Here is a 20,416-nt window from a genome sequence, read left to right on the forward strand (position 1 = left end):
TTTTAATTGGAGACTAATTACTTTACAATATTGTATTGGTTTTGCCATACATACCCTCTATGATTCTTGAGGGCCCTTTCATTTTTAACACTTTGCAGTTCTAGTAAGATGCTTAGCATCAATCTTTACATTTTAGATATATGCATCTCTCTGTCTCCTTATTTTCTGTCACTGACTCCTGCCTCCTTTCCATACTTTATCAGGTGAATTCATGTCTGATAATCAGAGTTTCTAGGTGCTAACCAGCCCCCTCAGATAAAACTGATGAAACTGTTTCAATTTGTAGTTTCTCTAAAGCACTGATGATTTGGGTTCAAGAACCACCACTCATATACATTAGCCATTACAGTAGATAACTGACCACTGTCCTACACCAGTGGTTGCCAAATCAGTGGCCATAACACATTAAGTAAAGCCTGTCATCCCTTAAGGACTGAGACAGGATCAAGAAAGACTGCATTTTCAGACCTTATGTGGGTACTTCCAAGTGAGTCTCTCCAGGCTTCAGTCTATCTGTAAAATTAGAAACTGGATCTCTAGATCTTCTGATTCCAAAAATGGAAGTAAATAAACAACAGCAGCACAGAGAAGGAGGTTAAATACAGTAATAAGAGGGTAATAAGACAACTTATGTTTTCAGTGATTATTTAACTTTATAAGTTTTGACATTCAAAAGTAGGTAGCCCATTAAAGTTGGCATGTTTTAAAATAAAGTATGGAAGGTTAAAAATGGGGTTTGTTTAGATGATGAATGCTTGGAAAAGAATGTTTTCCAGTATTGCTGTGCCAACCAAGAAAAACATTATCACATTCTAACGAGAAAAAATAAAAAATTCCAGAACAAATATGAAAACACTTCTGGGATTTTTAAATAAAGGCTTGTTACAGATCTAGAGGAGAGTTCTAGACACAGTGGATGGTGAGTAGCTACCAAAGTAAATGGACCTAGATAGGCTGAAAGCTGGAAGTAAAAGCTTCTCAATATAATGTTTATCAGAATATGGAAAAAGGTTTGGAATCAGCTTTCCTGAACAAGAGCATTACATTTATTCCCTGGAAAAATAGCTACCTAGCACTTAACTCTAAGCTCTGTACAAGGCTAAAGAAACAGAAAATGAAGCTCAGTTGGAGATCACTCTCTAGTCAGCCACAGAGAGAATGACAGGCAGGGCTCCTGCCATCTCATTCCCTAAGGAAGACCAAAGTGTTGCATTTTTTTTTTCTTTACAGCACCCTAGCTGATCCCTAAAGTGCTTTTATTTGACTCCTTTTAAATGTATTCCACCAATGCTTTCAGTCATCTTACTAAGGTGTGCTGATCACCTGGCTAGATGTGCCAGCATACCATCAGCACAGTCCTGAGCTATCTGCCACCAACCCCACATGGTCCCCATGCCATATCTATGCCAGTCCTACTATGCTCACTTATCACAACTAGGTTTAGTCTCTTTACTATGATCTTGGGACTCTAAAACAGTGGAGATGGGGCAGAAACAGGAATATTTCTGGCAACAGAGACTCCAATTCATAGTGACATTTTCTCTGCTTAGCATTGGGTACTACAGTAATTGGGTACTAAGCAAGCCTCAGAGTGTGGCCTCCTAATACTGTTTGCTAGTCTTTCATCATACTGTTCACCCTGTCCTGAAGCAGGGGCTCTTAAATGGAGACAGCTCTGCCCTCATGTCACCCCCCTTCACCTCTCTCTCTCATCTGCCCTTCCCCAGCTTTGCCTTTTCTTTGGCCTTGCTCCATCATTCCCTCATTTGAGCTTTTGTTAGTTTCCCCACAGTAACAGGAATTTGTGAAAGCCTGTAATTTATTTGGAGAGTTTGGCTCTTAGAATACCCTCTCCCCATTTCCAACTCAGAGGGAGAGCTCAGAGAGTTTGGCTTTTGGCAGCCAAGGAGTGGGGAATCTGGTCTCACATTTGAGTTCTTTTCTGAGCAGCCTCCCTGTATTTCAAAGACTTTAGCCTGTGAGCCTGGGTAAGGAGCCAGAGCACTAATTGGGCACTTGAGTGAAAAGACTTTGAATATAAGGAAACTTGAGGGCCAATAGGTCCAGAATGGAGCTGGAGAGGCCAGGGTTCTGCTTTTGCACTGCCCAGGCTCAACAGAAACCCGGCAATGGGTGCTTAGAGGAAAAAAAGAGGGAGTGCCTAATGAATACAGACATTGTATTCACTTCAGGTACAGAGCTTTTGGGGGCCAACTTTTTGGGAGTACTTAACTCACTTAAGGGTAGTACTTGAGGCTGAAGAGAACTCTGGGACTCATTGGCAGAAAATTGTGTATGATAGGTTTGTACATATTTAATTCTTAAAGTCCTGGGCTATGTTGGACAGAAAGTTTATTAGTCAGAAATTAGGCACTTGCTTAGCACTTAGGACAGTTGCACATTGGGAAAAAATGCTTTCTGCCTAATAGAACATTATGGGGTGTTATCTCTGATTTTGCCAAGTCTTTTTATAAAGACTGTCTTTATAAATGACCCTTTATAAATATAAAGACCCTTTTTATAATGACCCTCTGTATCTCCCATTAAAATTTATTTTTCACCCTTTGAACTCTCCCACATCTCAACCACTTCATCAAAAATACTTCTTTGTCTACCTCATGAAAGCAAGGATAATATGTGTGTGTGTGAGTTGCTCAGTTGTGTCCGACTCTTTGTGAACCCATGGACTGTTAACCTACCAGGCTCCTCTGTCCATGGAATTATCCAGGCAAGAATACTGGAGTGGGTTGCCATTCCTTTCTCCAGGGGATCTCCGCAACTCAGGGACTGAACACAAGTCTCCTGCATTGCAGGCAGATTCTTTCTGTCTGAGCCACCAGGAAAGCCCAGGGGTAATATGTGGGACAACAAAAACTCTCTAGCTTTGATTCAAGGACTGTCAAGCATTCTAGGAAACCTCTACATGTCTTGTATTTTCCAAAAAAGGAAACTAAGTGCAAGAAAGATAAAGAATAACTGATAGCACTCTTTTATCATCAGCATGGTTATAATTATCATTATTTGTATTATCACTATTGGTTCCTTTTTTAAATATAATCATCCCTTGATTGTTTTTTTCTTATAAAATTTCCTCTGATAACTTTTCTTGCTAACAATTATGCTATTTTTCTTCAGTCATTAATCTAGCTATTAAATTACCTTTTTTTTTTTTTTCTGGCGGCCCTTCCCCTGAGTGCTGTGCTGAGTGCACCTGACTGCACTCGTGGCCAGGAGAAGGTGGGCATATCTCTCCCAGGTATGCCACTGGGGGCCTGGGTGAGTCTTCTGCCTCTGATAAAGTTATGTTTGCTGTCATCCATTCTCCGGGGAGTCAGCTATCCAGAGCTCTGGTCTGTGTTGATGGTGTTGTAGGTCCTCTGGCTGTGTTCTCCACAAACATTTCATGTGGTCTCCATTTCTGGGAGCTCAAATCACAGCTACAATTTTTACCCCTCCAAGCTCTGTGAAAGACTAAGGGGCAGGGAGTCTGGTATCATTTTCCTGCCTCATCCAGGACAGGTGGGTGGCCAAGTTGGGGGACAGAAGTGGCCCACGATCCCTGATCCTTCCTTCCTAGTAAGCCATTGTCCGAGCAGGCGCCTGGCTGTGGGGTGAACTTGGGGGAGAGTATGTTCTCTTTGATCACTTGTCGGGAGATCTCCTGAGACAGAGAGATCTAGTAGTGAGCAAGGGAAGGAGGAGATATGTGGGGACAGAGGCCACTGTGTCACAGTGTCCTGCAGAGGATTCTTCATGGTGGGCAGCCAGGGAAGGGCATGGGCATAGTCATTAGTGCATCCTAGGGCTGGCACAAGCTGGGTTTTCTCCTTGGGCCATTGCTCCCTACCAGGATGGCTTCTTGGTAGAATTACTTGGGGTGTGAGGGCTGAGGACAGACTCTTCTGAGGAGGAAAGGAGACCCAGCTATGTGGCAATGGAGAGAATGCTGTCAGCCTGGTTTTCAGGTGGCCTTCTTGTCCTGTTGGCTCTCAGTAGGTGCCCCAAGGGGATAAGAAGGACCTTGTCCAGCCTCAAACATCCTTGGGATGCTTGAGCCCCTGACTCATGTGTTCTTAGCCAAGGAAAAGATTTGTCATCTCCAGGCCACTGAGATGGTTCTCCTCCTGCCCCTAAGGACCAGTCTGACCCTCCTGTCATGGCTTGTCCTATCATGCCTTCGGGAGCTGAGCAGGTGATCCTGCAGTTCTGCTCTGTTTCCTTTCTCTCCAGTTAGCCATGTTCTTGTTCCCTGCTGCCCTGCCCCTCCTCACTGGGTGCTTGGGCTGTGTGTGTGATGTTTCCTTCATGGCAAGCCAACCGTGTATTGAGGATTCATCATGTGCTGTGTGTGGCTCAGAAAGGCTATCCTGTGGCCCCTGTACTCTGAACCATGAGGACAGGGAGGGAGCTGTTCCATTCAAGGCAGAAGGACTAGATGGCCCTCTTGCAAATGGAATTCTGCCTCTTCAAGAATGCAATGTGAAGTTCCCTGCATCTACTGGTAATACAAGGATTTCACATTTTTTAGAACTATGGTGAGCATATGCATGTACTTTGTTAGAATTGGTACTAGAAATTGGTGGCTTCCTAGGTGGTGCTAGTGGTAAATAACCTGCCTGCCAATGCAGGAAACATAATGAGGCATGGGTTTGATCCCTGTGTCAGGAAGATCTGCTGGAAGAGGGCATGGCAACCTATTCTAGTATTCATGCCTGGAGAATCCTATGGACAGAGGAGCCTGGTGGGCTACCGTCCACAGGGTCTCAAAGAGTCGGACACGACTGGAGCAACTTAGCATGTACACACACACTAGAAGTTGAGGGGCTTCCCTGGCAACTCAGTAGTAAAGAACCCAACTGCCAGTGCAGGAGACACAGTTTCAGTCTCTGGATCAGGAGGATCCCCTGGAGTAAGAAATGGCAACCCACTCCAGGATTTTTGCCTGGGAAATTCCATGGACAGAGGAGCCTGGCAGGCTACAGTCCATGTGGTCACAAAGAGTTGGACATGACTGAGTGACTGAGCACACGCACATACATCCTTAATCTAGCAACTTTTCTTTTCACTTAGAATGTCTGACCTCTCTGAAAATCTTCAAATAAAAATTTTACTCTGGTCTTAAACCATGTGATTTATACATTTTTGTGCATGCTTGGGTGCTCAGTCATATGTGACTCTTTGCAACCCCATGGACTGTAGCCCACCAGGCTCTTCTGTCCACGGGATTTTCCTGAAAAGAATACTAGAGTGGGCTGCCATTTCCTTCTCCAGGGGTTTTTCCTGACCCAGGGAATGCTCTATGTAAAAAGTGTCCCCTACTCTACTGTGAGATCCTTGACCACAAAGACCATATGTCACTTATTCAGCACCCTCAGTGCTGTAAGATAGCTATGTGTTTGGGTGAGAGAGGATGTTAAATAACTGTTAAACAAATGAATAGCTTCATTTTAAAAGGTACATTTAGCATCAAAAGCTATATCAAAATAATTGTCCCTATTCCTTACATGAAGTATGGCTAAAAGCACTGGCCACTATATATAAAACAAATTTAAGAAGACTGAAAGGTAAAGAGAACAAAGCTGATGGACTAAGTATCTCAAGACTCAAGGAACAACACAGTGTTGAGTTACCTGAGGGGTTTTTTTGCCTCATATATCTTATACATGGAGCTGAAGAAACTTACAACTGGGAAATGCCAATATGGACAGATAAAATGAGCACCAAGAAAAGCCTGATTTCTCTAACCAAAAGACCAAGAAAGGAGCAGCCTAGCAAGACAGAAAAGTTTTGGACAATAACCACTCTACTCTAACCAAACACCATGGGGAAAAAATGTGTCTCTTCTGACCTTTACCAAAAAGGCCTAATAAGGAACCTCGACTTATAAACTCACCCAGTTGTAACAAGGTGCCCTAATCTGTCCCTCTACCATTCCAAGGTAGTATTATAGAAAACTGAGTAGGGAGCCAGAAATGTCATTCCCTCTTAGTGGCAACAAGGCCTATTCCTAAAACACTGTGTTAGTGGAGACCATGCAGGGAGACTGTACATTCACCCTTGCTAGACTGTAACCTCCAGTTCTCCCTCCATTTCTGAAGAGGTACAAAGATGGTGTCAGTGAATACCAAGTAGGAAATTAGGACTTTTAGCATCACTCAGTATACGATCCATTGAAGCAACATGGAAAATAGTAAGAAAAGACTCTTACCTCTCCCAACCAGTTAAGTATCAGAGGAAGACAAGTAGGGATCTTGAACACCAACCCCTGCTCACCATAACAATGCACCTATCTTCCCCACAGTATCCATGGAGGCTAAGCAGGGAACCTGGACCTGGAATCTCCATCCCCATCTCTTCCACCCTATCTAGAAATAATGAGGAGATATGCTGGCACAGTGTCATAGTAGGGCTACTAAAACACAAGGTTTAAATAAGACACGAAGTGTTATGATATTCAAAATGCCCAAGGTACAACAGAAAAACCACTTGTCACACCAAACATTAAGAAAATCTCAACTTCAATGAGAAAAGAAAATTAACTGCCACCAACACTAAGATGACACAGATGTTGAAATTATTTGACAAGCATTTTAAAGCACTCACTATTAAAATGTTTTAATAAGCAATTACAATCATATTTGAGACAAGTGAAACAATACTAAGTCTCAGCAACTAAATAGAGAATATAAAGAAGAAACAATGGAAATTTTAGAACTAAAACATAGAACTGAAATAATGATAATTTTAAAAATTTCACTGGATGAGTTCCACTAAATAATGGAGAAGGCAGAGGAAAGAATGAGTAAACTCAAAGATAGAACAATAGAAATTATCTAATGTGAACAAGAGGGGGAAATAAATTTTTTAAAAACGAACAGAGCATCAGAGAACTGTGGTCCTATAAAAAAAAGATGTAATGTTTCTGTCATCATAAGAGTGCTGGATGGAGAGGAGAAAAAAGGTGCAGCTGAAAAACTACTCAGAGAAATAATGGCTGAAAATCTCCCAAATTTGACAAAAGACAAACCTACAGTATTAAGAAGCTAAGTGAACTACAAAGAGGATGAACTCAAAGAAATCTATGCCAAGCCACATCAGAGTCAAAGTTCTGAAATATAAACACACACTACTTTTGAAAATATTGAGAGAGAAGTGATACCCTAATTAAGGGTAAAGCCATCAAATGATAGTGGATTTCTCATAAAAACAAAACAAAACACAGAGGGCAGAAGTAAGAAGTGATAAAACATTTTTCAAGTGCTGAAAGAAAAAACTGTCAACTTGGAATTGCATATCCAGTCAAACTGTGCTTCAGGAAAGAAGGAGAAAATCTAGGCATTTTCAAATGAATGAATACCAAGAGAATTTGTCACCGGCAGACCTACCTTTAAAGAATGGCCACCAGCAGACCTACCTTTAAAGAATGGCCAAAGGAATTTCTCCAAACAAAAAGGAAACAATAGAAAATGAAATCTTGGATCATCAAGAAGAAAGAAAGAACTCTCTGCAACCTCATGAACTCTGTCACATCAGGTTCCTCTGTCCTCCACTCTCTCCTAGACTTTGCTCAAATTCATGTCCATTGAGTCAGTAATGCTTTCTAGCCATCTCATCCTCTGCTGCCCTCTTCTCCTTTTGCCTTCAATCTTTCCCAGCATCAGGGTCTTTTCCAGTGAGTTGGCTCTTCACATCAGGTGGCCAAAGTACTGGAGCTTCAGCTTCAGCATCAGTCCTTCCAAAGAAATCCCAGGGCTGATCTCCTTCAAAATGGACTGGTTTGATCTCCTTGCAGTCCAAGGGACTATCAAGAGTCTTCTCCAGCACCACAATTCAAAAGCATCAGTTCTTCATCACTCAACCTTCCTTATGGTCCAACTCTCACATATCAATGATTGTCCTTGCAAATAGTCTAAATACATCAAATGAAAAACAGAGATTGGCAGAAAAAAAAAAATAACCCAACCATAAGCTGTCTACAAGAAACTTCAAATATATATCTCCAGGGAATCATGCTGGGTGAAAAAGCCAGTTTCAAAAAGTCACAGATTATATGACTCAATTTATATCTTTCATGAAATACTATTACAGAGATAAAAAAAATAGTGGTTGCCAAGAGTTAGGGATGGTGGACTGGGTATGACTATAAAGGAGGAACACAAAGGAGATTTTTGTGGTGATGGAATAGTTCTGTATCTTGATTGCAGTGGTGGTTATAGAAATCTACACATGCAATAAAATAATAAGTATATATACATATTATAGCAGTGCAACTTTCTGGGTTTGATATTATAGTCTAGTTATATAAGATGTAATCATTGGAGGAAACTGGGTGAAGGGTTCATGGGATGTCTCTCGATTATCTTGACTATTTCCTGTGACTGTATAATTATTTCAAAAGTTAAAAGTTAAAAAAACTCAGATTAACTTTTAAAAATCTATATGTAAAAACTACTGATAATAGCATACAAAATGGTGAGAAAATTTCAGCTTTCCTACTAAGGTCAGGTGCAAGACAAAGCCGTCCCTTCTCACTACTCCTTTATCATTGTAGTGGAAGTTCTAGCTGATATAATAATACAAGAAAAAGAAATACAAGTATACAGACTGGGAAGGAAGACATAAACTTTCTTTGTTCACAGATGACAAAGTAATCTATGTAGAAAATAAGAAAGAATTGACAAAAAATTCTGGAATTTAAAAGCAATTACTACAAGGTATCAGGATATCAGATTAATATACAAAAGTCACTTTCCTATATACTAGCAATGAACAAGTAGAACTTGAAATTTTAAAAATGAATAACATTTACATTAGCACCCCCAAATATTAAATACTTAGGTATAAATCTGACAAAATATGTACAAATTTATATGAAAAACTACAAAATTTTGATGAACTAAAATTCAAAGAACTAAATAAATGGAGAAATCCAAAGAACTAAATAAATGGAGAAATATTCTATGTTCATGAACAGGAAGACTCAATATTGTCAGGATATCAGTTCTTCCCAATTTGATATATAGATTCAGTGCAATCACAATCAAAATCTTAACAATTTGTTTTTTGGATATTGACAAACCAATTCTAAAGTTTACACAGAGAAGCAAAAGACTCCAAATAACCAACAGAGTATTGGAAGAGATGAAAAAAGTTGGAGAACTGTCATTTCTTGACCTCAAGACTTACTATAAAGCTACAATATTCAAGACTGTGTGGTATTGATGAAAGAATAGACAAATAGATCAATGGAACAGAATAGAAGGCCCATAAATATCAATAGATCCACATAAATGTAGCCAACTGATCTGTGACAAAGAAGCAAAGACAATACAGTAGAGCAAAAGTAATATTTTCAGCAAGTGTTTCTGGAACCACTGGATACCCACATGCAAAAAAAAAAAAAATTAATCTAGACACAGACCTTACCTCCTTCTCAAAAATTAACCGAATGGATCACTGACCTAAATATAAAACATTTGTAGAAACACTAAGTGTTTAGTTCTTTGAAAGTGAAAGTGTTAGTTGCTCAGTCATGTCTGACTCTTTGCAATCCCATGGACTATAGCCCGCCAGGCTCCTCTGTCCATGGAATTCTCCAGGCAAGAATACTGGAGTGGGTAACCATTCCCTTCTCCAGGAGACATTGCAGGCAGATTCTTTACCATCAGAGCCACTACAGAAGCCCTTAAATATAAAGCACAAAGCTCTAAAACTCCTAGAAAATAACAGGGTAAACTTCAATGACCATGGGTTTGATTACAGCTTTTTAGGTTCAAGACCAAGTCATAATCCATGAAAGAAATAATTGGACTTCATCAAAATTTAAAACTTCTGCTCTGCAAAAGATAATGTCAAGAGAATGAGAAGCTAAGCCACAGATGGAGAGAAAATATTTGCAAAAGACATATCTGATAAAGGACTGTTATCCAAAATGTACAAAGACCTCCTGAGACTCAGCAATGAGAAAATGATCAACCCAGTTAAAAAAATGGCCCAAAGACCTTAACAGACAGCTCATCAAAGAAAATATATAGATGACAAATAAACATATTAAAAGATACTCAGTGCTATATGTCATCAAGAAAATGGACTCTGTGGGAGAGGGTGAGGGTGAGATGATTTGGGAGAATGGCATTGAAACATGTGTAATAGCATATGTGAAACGAATCGTCAGTCCAGGTTTGATGCATGATACATGATGCTCAGGGCTGGTGTACTGGGATGACCCAGAGGGATGGTATGGGGAGGGAGGTGGGAGGGAGGTTCAGGATGGGGAACATGTGTACACCCGTGGTGGATTCATGTTGATGTATGGGAAAACCAATACAATATTGTAAAGTAATTAGCCTCCAATTAAAAAAAATAAATTTATATTTTAAAAAAAGAAAATACAAATGAAAGCAATGAGATGCCACTACATACCTATCAGAATGACCAAAATCTGGACACTGACACCACCAAATGCTGATAAGGATGTAGAGCAACAAGAATTCTCATTCATTGTTGTTGGGAATGCAAAATGGTACAGCCACTTTGGAAGAAAGCTTGGCAATTTCTTCCAAAACTAAACATACAATTTAGCATGCTGCTTAGTGTTTAACCAAATGAGTCGAGAACATACATCAACACAAAAATTTATACACATCTATTTATAATTGCCAAAATGTGGAAGCAACCAAGATTCCTTCAGGGAGTGAGTTAATAAATAAACTGTGGTACATCTAGACAATGGACTATTATTCAGTGCTGAAAAAAAAATCTTTCAAGTCATGAAAATGCATGGGGGAAATTTATTTATTTATTTCAATATAAATTTATTTATTTTAAATGGAGGCTAATTACAATATTGTAGTGGTTTTGCCATACGTTGACATGAATCTGCCATGGGTGTACATGTGTTCCCCATCCTGAACCCCCCTCCCACCTCCCTCCCCATACCATCCCTCTAGGTCATCCCAGTGTACCAGCCCCAAGAACCGTGTATCATGCATCGAACCTGGACTGGTGATTCATTTCACATATAGTAATATATGTTTCAATGCCATTTTCCCAAATCATCTCACCCTTGCCTTCTCCCACAGAGTCCAAAAGACTGTTCTATACATCTGTGTCTCTTTTCTGTCTCACATACAAGGTTATCATTACCATCTTTCTGAATTCCATATATATGCATTAATATACTGTATTGGTGTTTTTCTTACTGGCTTACTTCACTTTGTATAATAGGCTCATTTCATCCACCTCATTAGAACTGATTCAAATGTATTCTTTTTAATGGCTGAGTAATATTCCATTGTGTATATGTACCACAGCTTTCTTATCTGTTCATCTGCTGATGGACATCTAGGTTGCTTCCATGTCCTGGCTATTATAAACAGTGCTGCGATGAACATTGGGGTACATGTGTCTCTTTCAATTCTGGTTTCCTCAGTGTGTATGCCCAGCAGTGGGATTGCTAGGTCATATGGCAGTTCTATTTCCAGTTTTTTAAGGAATCTCCACACTGTTCTCCATAGTGGCTGTACTAGTTTGCATTCTCACCAACAGTGTAAGAGAGTTCCCTTTTCTCCACACCTTCTCCAGCATTTATTGCTTGTAGACTTTTGGATCGCAGCCATTCTGACTGGCATGAAATGGTACCTCATTGTGGTTTTGATTTGCATTTCTCTGATAATGAGTGCTGTTGAGCATCTTTTCATGTGTTTGTTAGCCATCTGTATGTCTTCTTTGGAGAAATGTCTGTTTAGGTCTTTGGCCCATTTTTTGACTGGGTCATTTAATTTTCTGGAATTGAGCTGCAGGAGTTGCTTGTATATTTTTGAGATTAATTCTTTGTCCGTTACTTCGTTTGCTATTATTTTCTCCCATTCTGAAGGCTTTTTTTCCACCTTGCTTATAATTTCCTTTGTTGTGCAAAAGCTTTTAAGTTTAATTAGGTCCCATTTTTTAATTTTTGCTTTTATTTCTAATATTCTAGGAGGTGGGTCATAGAGGATCCTGCTGTGATTTATGTTGGAGAGTGTTTTACCTATGTGTTCCTGTAGGAGTTTTATAGTTTCTGGTCTTACATTTATATGTTTAATCCATTTTGAGTTAATTTTTGTATATGGTGTTAGAAAGTGTTCTAGTTTCATTCTTTTACAAGTGGTTGACCAGTTTTCCCAGCACCACTTGTTAAAGAGATTGTCCTTTCTCCATTGTATATTCTTGCCTCCTTTGCCAAAGATAAGGTGTCCATAGGTGCATGGATTTATCTCTGGGCTTTCTATTTTGTTCCATTGATCTGTATTTCTGTCTTTGTGCCAGTACCATACTGTCTTGATGACTGTGGCTTTGTAGTAGAGCCTGAAGTCAGGCAGGTTGTTTCCTCCCATTCCATTCTTCTTTCTCAAGATTGCTTTGGCTATTTGAGGTTTTTTGTATTTCCATACAAATTGTGAAATTAATTGTTCTAGTTCTGTGAAAAATACCGTTGGTACCTTGGTAGGGATTGCATTGAATCTATAGATTGCTTTGGGTAGTATACTCATTCTCACTATATTGATTCTTCTGATCCATGAACATGGTATATTTCTCCATCTATCTGTGTCCTCTTTGATTTCTTTCACCAGTGTTTTATAGTTTTCTATATATAGGTCTTTTGTTTCTTTAGGTAGATATATTCCTAAGTATTTTATTCTTTTTTGTTGCAATGGTGAATGGAATTGTTTCCTTAATTTCTCTTTCTGTTTTCTCATTGTTAGTGTATAGGAATGCAAGGGATTTCTGTGTGTTGATTTTATATCCTGCAACTTTATTATATTCATTGATTAGCTCTAGTAATTTTCTGGTGGAGTCTTTAGGATTTTCTATGTAGAGGATCATGTCATCTGCAAACAGTGAGAATTTTACTTCTTCTTTTCCAATCTGGATTCCTTTTATTTCTTTTTCTGCACTGATTGCTGTGGCAAAAACTTCCAAAAGTATGTTGAATAGTAGTGGTGAGAGTGGGCACCCTTGTCTTGTTCCTGACTTTAGGGGAAATGCTTTCAATTTTTCACCATTGAGGATAATGTTTGCTGTGGGCTTATCATATATAGCTTTTATTGTGTTGAGGACTGTTCTTTCTATTCCTGATTTCTGGAGAGGTTTTTTTTTTTATTATCATAAATGAATGTTTAATTTTGTCAAAGGCTTTCTCTGCATCTATTGAGATAATCATATGTTTTTATTTTATAGTTTGTTAATGTGGTGTATTATGTTGATTGATTTGTGGATATTGAAGAATCCTTGCATCCCTGGGATAAAGCCCACTTGGTCATGATGTATGATCTTTTTAATATGCTGGATTCTGTTTGCTAGAATTTTATTAAGGATTTTTGCATCTATGTTCATCAGTGATATTGACCTGTAATTTTCTTTTTTTTGTGGCATCTTTGTCAGGTTTTGGCATAGGGGAAATTTAAATGTATGAAAGTAAATGAAGTCAATCTGAAGAGACTATTTACTATATGATTCCAATTGTATAACATTCTGGAAAAGGCGACACTATGGAGACAGTAAAAAGATCAGTGGTTGCCAGAGGTTTGGAGGGGAGTAGGGATGAATAGGTAGAGCATGAATTTTTACAGCCATGAAAATATTCTATATGATACCATAATGATGAATATATGTCATTAATGTAAACAGCTATATCCAATGTAATTTAAACTTTCTTTGACTATGCAAAAGATACTTTAAAGCCCAATCATCATCAGTTTTCACTGTATTTTAGATATTTTCAGAAGGGCCAGATAATGGTGAGTTGTAGTTGATAAAATATCAGTAAGATAATTTACTAAATTTAACTAATTTTTCATTTTTGTTCAAGTTCAATACACTTGAACTAATTTTTTTGAAAATCTGGCCAGAATAAAAATACATATATTATAAATGAGATCTCCCACTTGCACTTCTTGCTTCTCTGCCCCTTTTGCTCTTCTCTTTTTTATAACAGATTTATTGAGGTACGATTTATATATGGTAATAGTCACTCTTTTTATATGCTCAATTCTATGAATTTTGACAAAAGAATACCACCACTTACAGTCAAGATATATAGTATTTCATTACTCCAAAAAGTTCCCCCATACTCCTCTATAATGAGTCATTTCCCCTCACCCTTCCTCCTGGCATTCACTGATCTGTTTGACTGCACAGTTTTGCCTTTTTTGGAATTACATATAAATGGAATCATTTGTGTCTGGCTTCTTTTCACTTAGCATAATGCCATTGATAAAAGTCGTTTCATGCATCAGTAGTTTATTACAGTTTATTGCAGAGTTGTATTCCACTATATTAATGTATATTCACTTATTTATCCATTCATCAGTTGAAGTACATTTTGAGTTATTGACACATTTTGGCAGTTATGAAAAATCTGCAAAAACATCTAGGTACAGGTTTTTTATGAATATAATTTTTCATTTATCTTGGCTAAGTACCCAAGAGAGTGATTTCAGGATCATAGGGTAATTGCATGTTTAACTTTTAAGAAGCTGCCAAACTGTTTTCCAAAGCAGGTATACCATTTTTACATTCCCATCAGCATTGTATGAGATTTCCAGTTCTTCTACATCCTCACCAGTACTAGGCATTGTCATTTTTTAAAAAAAGCTTTTTTAGTGGTTATACAGGGGTATTGGTTTTAACATGCAATTCTTGAATGATTAATAATATTGAGCATCTTTTCATGTACTCAATTGCTATTCATGTCATGCATTTGTGTGTGTGTAAAATGTCTGTTCAAATCTTTTGCCCATATTTTAAACTGGATTGTTTGCTGTCTTCTTACTGTGTTATGAGCGTCAACTCACACTTGTACTCTGGATATCAGACTTTTATAAGGCGTGTGTGTCATAAATATTTTTCTCAGTCTGTGGCTTGCCCTTTCATGTTCATGACAGTATTTTTCAAAGGGCAGAAGTTTTACATCTTGGTGAAGTCTAGTGTTGATTTTTTAATGGATCATACTTTTGGTAATTATGAAAGCTTTGCCTAACTAAAGGCTAGAAAGATTTTCTCCTATACTCACTTCTAAAAATTTTGTTTTACTTGATCCATTTGTATTAATTTATATATATGGTGTGATTATTGGTATCTACAAAGCTCTCATACATATGATCACATCTGATAATCATTAGATTAAAAAAAAACTTTGAAGAAGGTATGTGGAGAATTTCAATCCCCATTTTATAAATGAGAAGACTAAGGATTAGAGGAGTGCTGTGTGACTTGCTCAAGGTCCCATAGCTGATAAGAGGTGAACCTGAAAGGTGTAAGGTAAAACTTTGATGAGAGTTCAGGTCTCCTGCTGTCTCAGGCCAGTGCTTTTGGAGCCAGCCACTAAGACTTAAGACGGCACCCCTAGCAAAATAAAGATTCCCAGTGGAGATCTGAACAACCTATTAGGTACTGAGGTAAGAGACACAGACAGTAGACTTGTCTAACCTCAGACTCTACTCCTCTGGCCCTTCTGGGGCTGCACAATTCAAGAGAGCCAGAAGCTGGCCTAGCTCGCTGTTCGGGTGACACTCAGTGAATACTTTTTGATGATGATGAAGAAGACTTGGAACATACTCAGAGGAGAGCTCTCAAAGGAATTACAGAATTAGGAATTAAAGCTAAGAATAAAAGTTAGGGAAACTAAGATTGTTTAGCCTAGAAAAGAGAGGCTCACGATGAAACTTGGTAACAGCCTTCAAACAAAAAAAAGCTAGGGCTTTCTTTCTGATGGCTGAGCAAGAATCTAAGTAAAAGGGCAAATCTCTTCCTCCCTGTTGAGGACTGTTACAAACACTTAAAGCCTTTATAAACAGAGTAAACTCTTGTTTTCTTTTTTTTATTTTTTAAATATAAATTTATTTATTTTAATTGGAGGCTAATTACAATATTGTATTGGTTTTGCCATACATTGACATGAATCTGCCACGGGTGTACATGTGTTCCCCATCCTGAACCCCCTCCCACCTCCCTCCCCATACCATCCCTCTGGGTCACCCCAGGGATTTGCCAAACATGGACTCTGATGAAGGATTTCAGCAGGAGGGTTATATGACTCTCTTGTACAGTGTCCTTATAAATCTTTGGGTGACTCCTAAACCTGCCCTGTGTCAATTCCAGGAGGCCTTTGTCTGTGGCCTTCTTTACTCCTTAGTCTTAGCATTTTCACAGAACTATTCCAGTGACCAAGACAAATCTTACCTAAGCTTCTGAAGGCTTAATTAACTTTCATGTTCCTTGGCACTGAAACCAAGTAGCCTAGTGCCTAAGGCTATAAATCTGGCTTAGTATCCCTGGAAGGAAGCCTGAAATGCTGGCTAGTCCAAATCTGACACCAGTGGTTGGATCCCCTGTTTTATATCTAGCCTCTGCTTGCACACTTCCAATGATGGGAGCTTCATTAATCCTAATTAGAGATATAATACAATGAACATTGGAGTAGAAATAAGGAGAGTTAGGTCTGAGGCCCAGCTCTGCCACTTAACTTGCTATGTGATATTTGGCAAGTCCCTTCACATTTCTAGACTTGTTTCTTTATTAATAAAATGGTAGTATAGGAATCTCTTTGTCTTAGTTTGTGTTTATTTAACTGCTATAACAATAGCCCTCAAAAATTCAGTAGCTTAAAGGAAATGAAGTTTAATTCTTAGGTAACATCCAGGGCAAGGGTTCCAGACTGGAGAGAAAGGAGGAACTCCATTCAGGGTCCCAGACAGAACTGATGGCAGTTCTGCCAGTCTTAATACATGGCATCCAAGAAAGCAGAAACATCATGGGAGTCTTTTTATGGTCCAAACCCGGAAGTGGCATGTGTCCTTTTTAGCCACATTCTATTGGTCAGAATTCTGTCACATGGTCATACCAAATAGCCACAGGAAACAGGCTAAGAAATGTAGTGCAGCTGTGTGGTAGCTAGCTAGACATCTCTACCACAGACTTGATCTTTAAAGGTCCCTTACCCCAGCTTTGAAGTTCTAGGTATGCTTATGAACTAGACCCCTGGTTCTCACATTGCCTTGTTACAGGAACTTTGAAAATTGCCTAACCTCTCTGGCCATTAGGGACTACCAGGCTGGCAGTGCAGGCCAACACAATGCCCCCGTGAAAGGTCAGAGAAGAACTAACATACCAGCTGCACCACCAGGTACTGCATTAAACTAAGATGTCTTTGTGCTTCTTTTCTCTGCAGCATGGGTAGGAGCCCTCTCAATGGGAATGATCTTCTTCTGTTCTCCCATTGTGAGTATATTCACTGATCGTTTGGGCTGCCGAATCACAGCAACTGCAGGGGCTGCTGTTGCTTTCATTGGCCTCCATACCAGCTCCTTCACCAGGTAAGGCTAGGAATTGCTGGCCATTTGCCCTTGGCTTCTTTCTGGGCCTCAAATGGAGACACTTTTCATTGCAGAATCCCCTGTGGCCTTTTCCTTGTAAGGTCTTCAAATACCTTGCTCCCAGGAATTATTGTTCAATGGGATTTATCTAGGTAGAGTCCCCAAGGACATATTGGTAGGGAATATACCCAAAGAGGACTCAAGATTTCCAAAGTGGTAAGAGAAGCTTAAGCTTGGGCATTCATACAGCTGAGCCCATGTTCAATTTTGGCCACTGAATGGCAATGGAAAAATTGATGAGTATCATTTCCCTCTCTGGGCCTCAATTTTTATATCTAAAACATGAAATTAGATCAGGTCTTTTCAGGTGTGTCTTCCACTCTGCCATTCTATTTCCCTTCAATATGCCACACATCTCATGACCTCAACTGCCCTCCTAGGAATGAAAATCTAGAGTAAGACCATCTGAACACCTACCATTAGAGGATTCTTTTTATGCTGAAAAAGAGGTCAGCTGAGCCCAAGGCTGTTTGGCATTTCTGATCCTTTTCCATTTCTGCATGGCAATGAAAAGACCCTGATGCTGGGAAAGATTGAAAGCAAAAAGAAAAGAGGATGGCAGTGGGTGAGATGGTTAGACAGCATCACCAACTCAATAGACATGAGTTTGAGCAAACTCCAAGAGATAGTGAAGGACAGGGAAGCCTGGTCTGCTGCAGTCCATGGGGTAGCAGAGTTGGACATGACTTAGCGACTAAACAACAACAAATGTTAGGACAATTTGGGACAGATAAAGATTCACGTCTTGGGCATGAGAAAGGATGTTCAGCAGCATCCCTCACTGAGATACAGACCCAACACCCAGCTATCCAACTAGACCTAAACTTAGGTAAACTCAAATTCTGGTCCCATAGATCCCACTGGCAGAATTTGTTCAGTGTCCGGCAAGGAATAGGTTACAAGTTCATATTCTCCTTATCTCTGCTGCTCTCCAGAAGCATATCTGTAGGAGAGGGGAGAAGGCAAAACCCTCCACCACAGCTTGAGGAATATGACATTCCAAAAGAACTCCAATAATTTTCTGCCAAAGACACTTTGGAAGTTATGGTACCTCCTACTTCCAATCTCCTGGTATAGGAGAATGCTGACCTGGAGACAAGGCTAACTTGTCAGAGACCTGTTTTCTAAGCTTGGCTTCCCAGAGGACCATGGTTATGCACTCTAGGCCTAAGGATCCACTCACAGCAGAGAATGATAATCGTGTTCTGCCACAACTGGGCCCTGTGAGATTGAGTCCACTTTATGACTTGAGTATTCCTGGCTGCCCAGTCTACCCTCCAGCAGAGCTTGGGTCTGGCCTGCAATAGTTTCTTGGCTTGGTTCTATCCAATTGGAACAGAGGCAGAGAAAACCACATCCTGTCTGTAATCTGCTCAGCCCTCCCAGGGCTGCAGCTCCAAATCTTTTCAGGACCCCTCTGGTGGCCGGCCTCATTTGCCCTCAGCAGGCTGGTGCCTGGCTTCTTGTGGGAAGGAGTTAGGCCTCAGAAGCAGCTCCAGCCTCAGCGCTACTCAGCAGCGGCCTGTTTTTAAGGCCAAGCAGAGCAAAGTGTAAACAAATTAGCAACATACGGATCCTATTTTCTTTCCAATCCACATGAGCTCAGTTACAGGAGGGGAAAGAGCTCATATGTGCTTTCTCCTGGCATTCTTCTTTAGGCACACTGTTCCCCAGCCTTTAAGCTCCTCCCCCACTCCCTTTGCCCTTTCTGTAAGAACATCTTTAGAGCCAAGAAACTTTCTGGATGGCCTCACATCCAGTGGAATATGGCTCTGTTTATGGCTAGAACTCCAAGTCATCTCTCCTGTTGTATCTAAATCAGGGCTCTGAGTTCCTTTGGATGTTGTGAGATGGGGCAAAGTTTGGGCAGGGCTTTGGCAGGCCTACTCAGGGGCCTCCTGCCTAGGTAGAAATAGATCTACTACACAGCTCCCTGAACAGAATCTCATGCATTACTCCCACTGGCCCCCTCCCTGAGTATCTCCTTCAGACCTTCATAATGCATTTCCCTTAGCAAGGCCCCTAGCTTGGGTCAATCCCAAAGGGTACCTCTATTCTAATGGAGGGAAGCCCCAAGGAATTTGACAGAAGAGGAGCAATTGGCTTAGCTATGTGTTCTAAGTAGAGGCAACCCTTTTGAAACCAAAGCCCTTGCTCATACCCAATGAATGCAAACAGATGGAAAGCAATGATGACGGTGATTGTCTTAGAATCATGAGAGCTAGCACCACTTCATCTCTGTGCCATAGGTCCAGTCCTTTAGTACGAGGACTAGGTCTATTCATGAAGAGGAACTGCCTGACCATGGAAAGCACTAAGTTATTAAGTGGCCAGATAAAAAGTATTGCAAAATATGTGGAAGCATCAAAAAGAAAACAAAATTTTTTACTAGTTTATGCCAGTGTCATCTGATGGCAGATGGCCAGCCAAGCTGACCTTCCCATAGCCTTTTCCATTCTGATACTTTGCCTTCTGTTATAGAAGCTTATGGCCAAAGCAGAGCCTAAGAGTTTTAGCCAGAACTTGTCCTACATGGCCGGGCCAGTAACTTCTTTGAGGTCCCATTTCCCACCAAGTAGCCAAGCTACTCTGGGAAATTAGTCCATATAATGTTCAGGAACAGGAGCCAGGCTTCAGAAGTTAAAGGAACTCCTTATCTTAGGATCCCTATGGAGATTATCTAGGGCCTGGAGTAAAGGGTTTGGGGATATCCAGACCATGGGTATGGTTGAGGAAGGAGTATCTCTGAGGATACCACCAACCACTCTCTGAAATATTAAGGGCCCTGAGCATGGAGAAAGACACTGAAAAGTACCATGGAGGGTCTCAAACATCCAGAATCTTGGTTCCTTGCAGAATTTTCTTGTTACTTGGGATAAAGCTTTGGTTACCACCCTACCTATGTTGTCTAGATGAGCAGTAAGTGAAACTGTTCTCTCTAAGCCACTAATGTCCTCTTGTAACCCCTCGTCTAGACTTTGTATAGGATAGTTGTGGCTTTC

General features: G+C 40.0%; 1 protein-coding gene across 1 annotated transcript in view; it reads left to right on the forward strand.

The window, feature by feature from the left end:
* The window catches only part of SLC16A2 (solute carrier family 16 member 2), a 135,834-nt gene that overhangs the window by 98,178 nt on the left and 17,240 nt on the right, over nucleotides 1-20,416 (forward strand). Inside the window, exon 2 of the mRNA XM_070291846.1 lies at nucleotides 17,210-17,354. Coding sequence (XP_070147947.1) covers nucleotides 17,210-17,354 — 145 coding nt within the window. The remainder of the gene's footprint in view (nucleotides 1-17,209; nucleotides 17,355-20,416) is intronic.

Source organism: Ovis canadensis, chromosome X (assembly GCF_042477335.2).
Source record: "Ovis canadensis isolate MfBH-ARS-UI-01 breed Bighorn chromosome X, ARS-UI_OviCan_v2, whole genome shotgun sequence".
Lineage (NCBI taxonomy): Eukaryota > Metazoa > Chordata > Mammalia > Artiodactyla > Bovidae > Ovis > Ovis canadensis.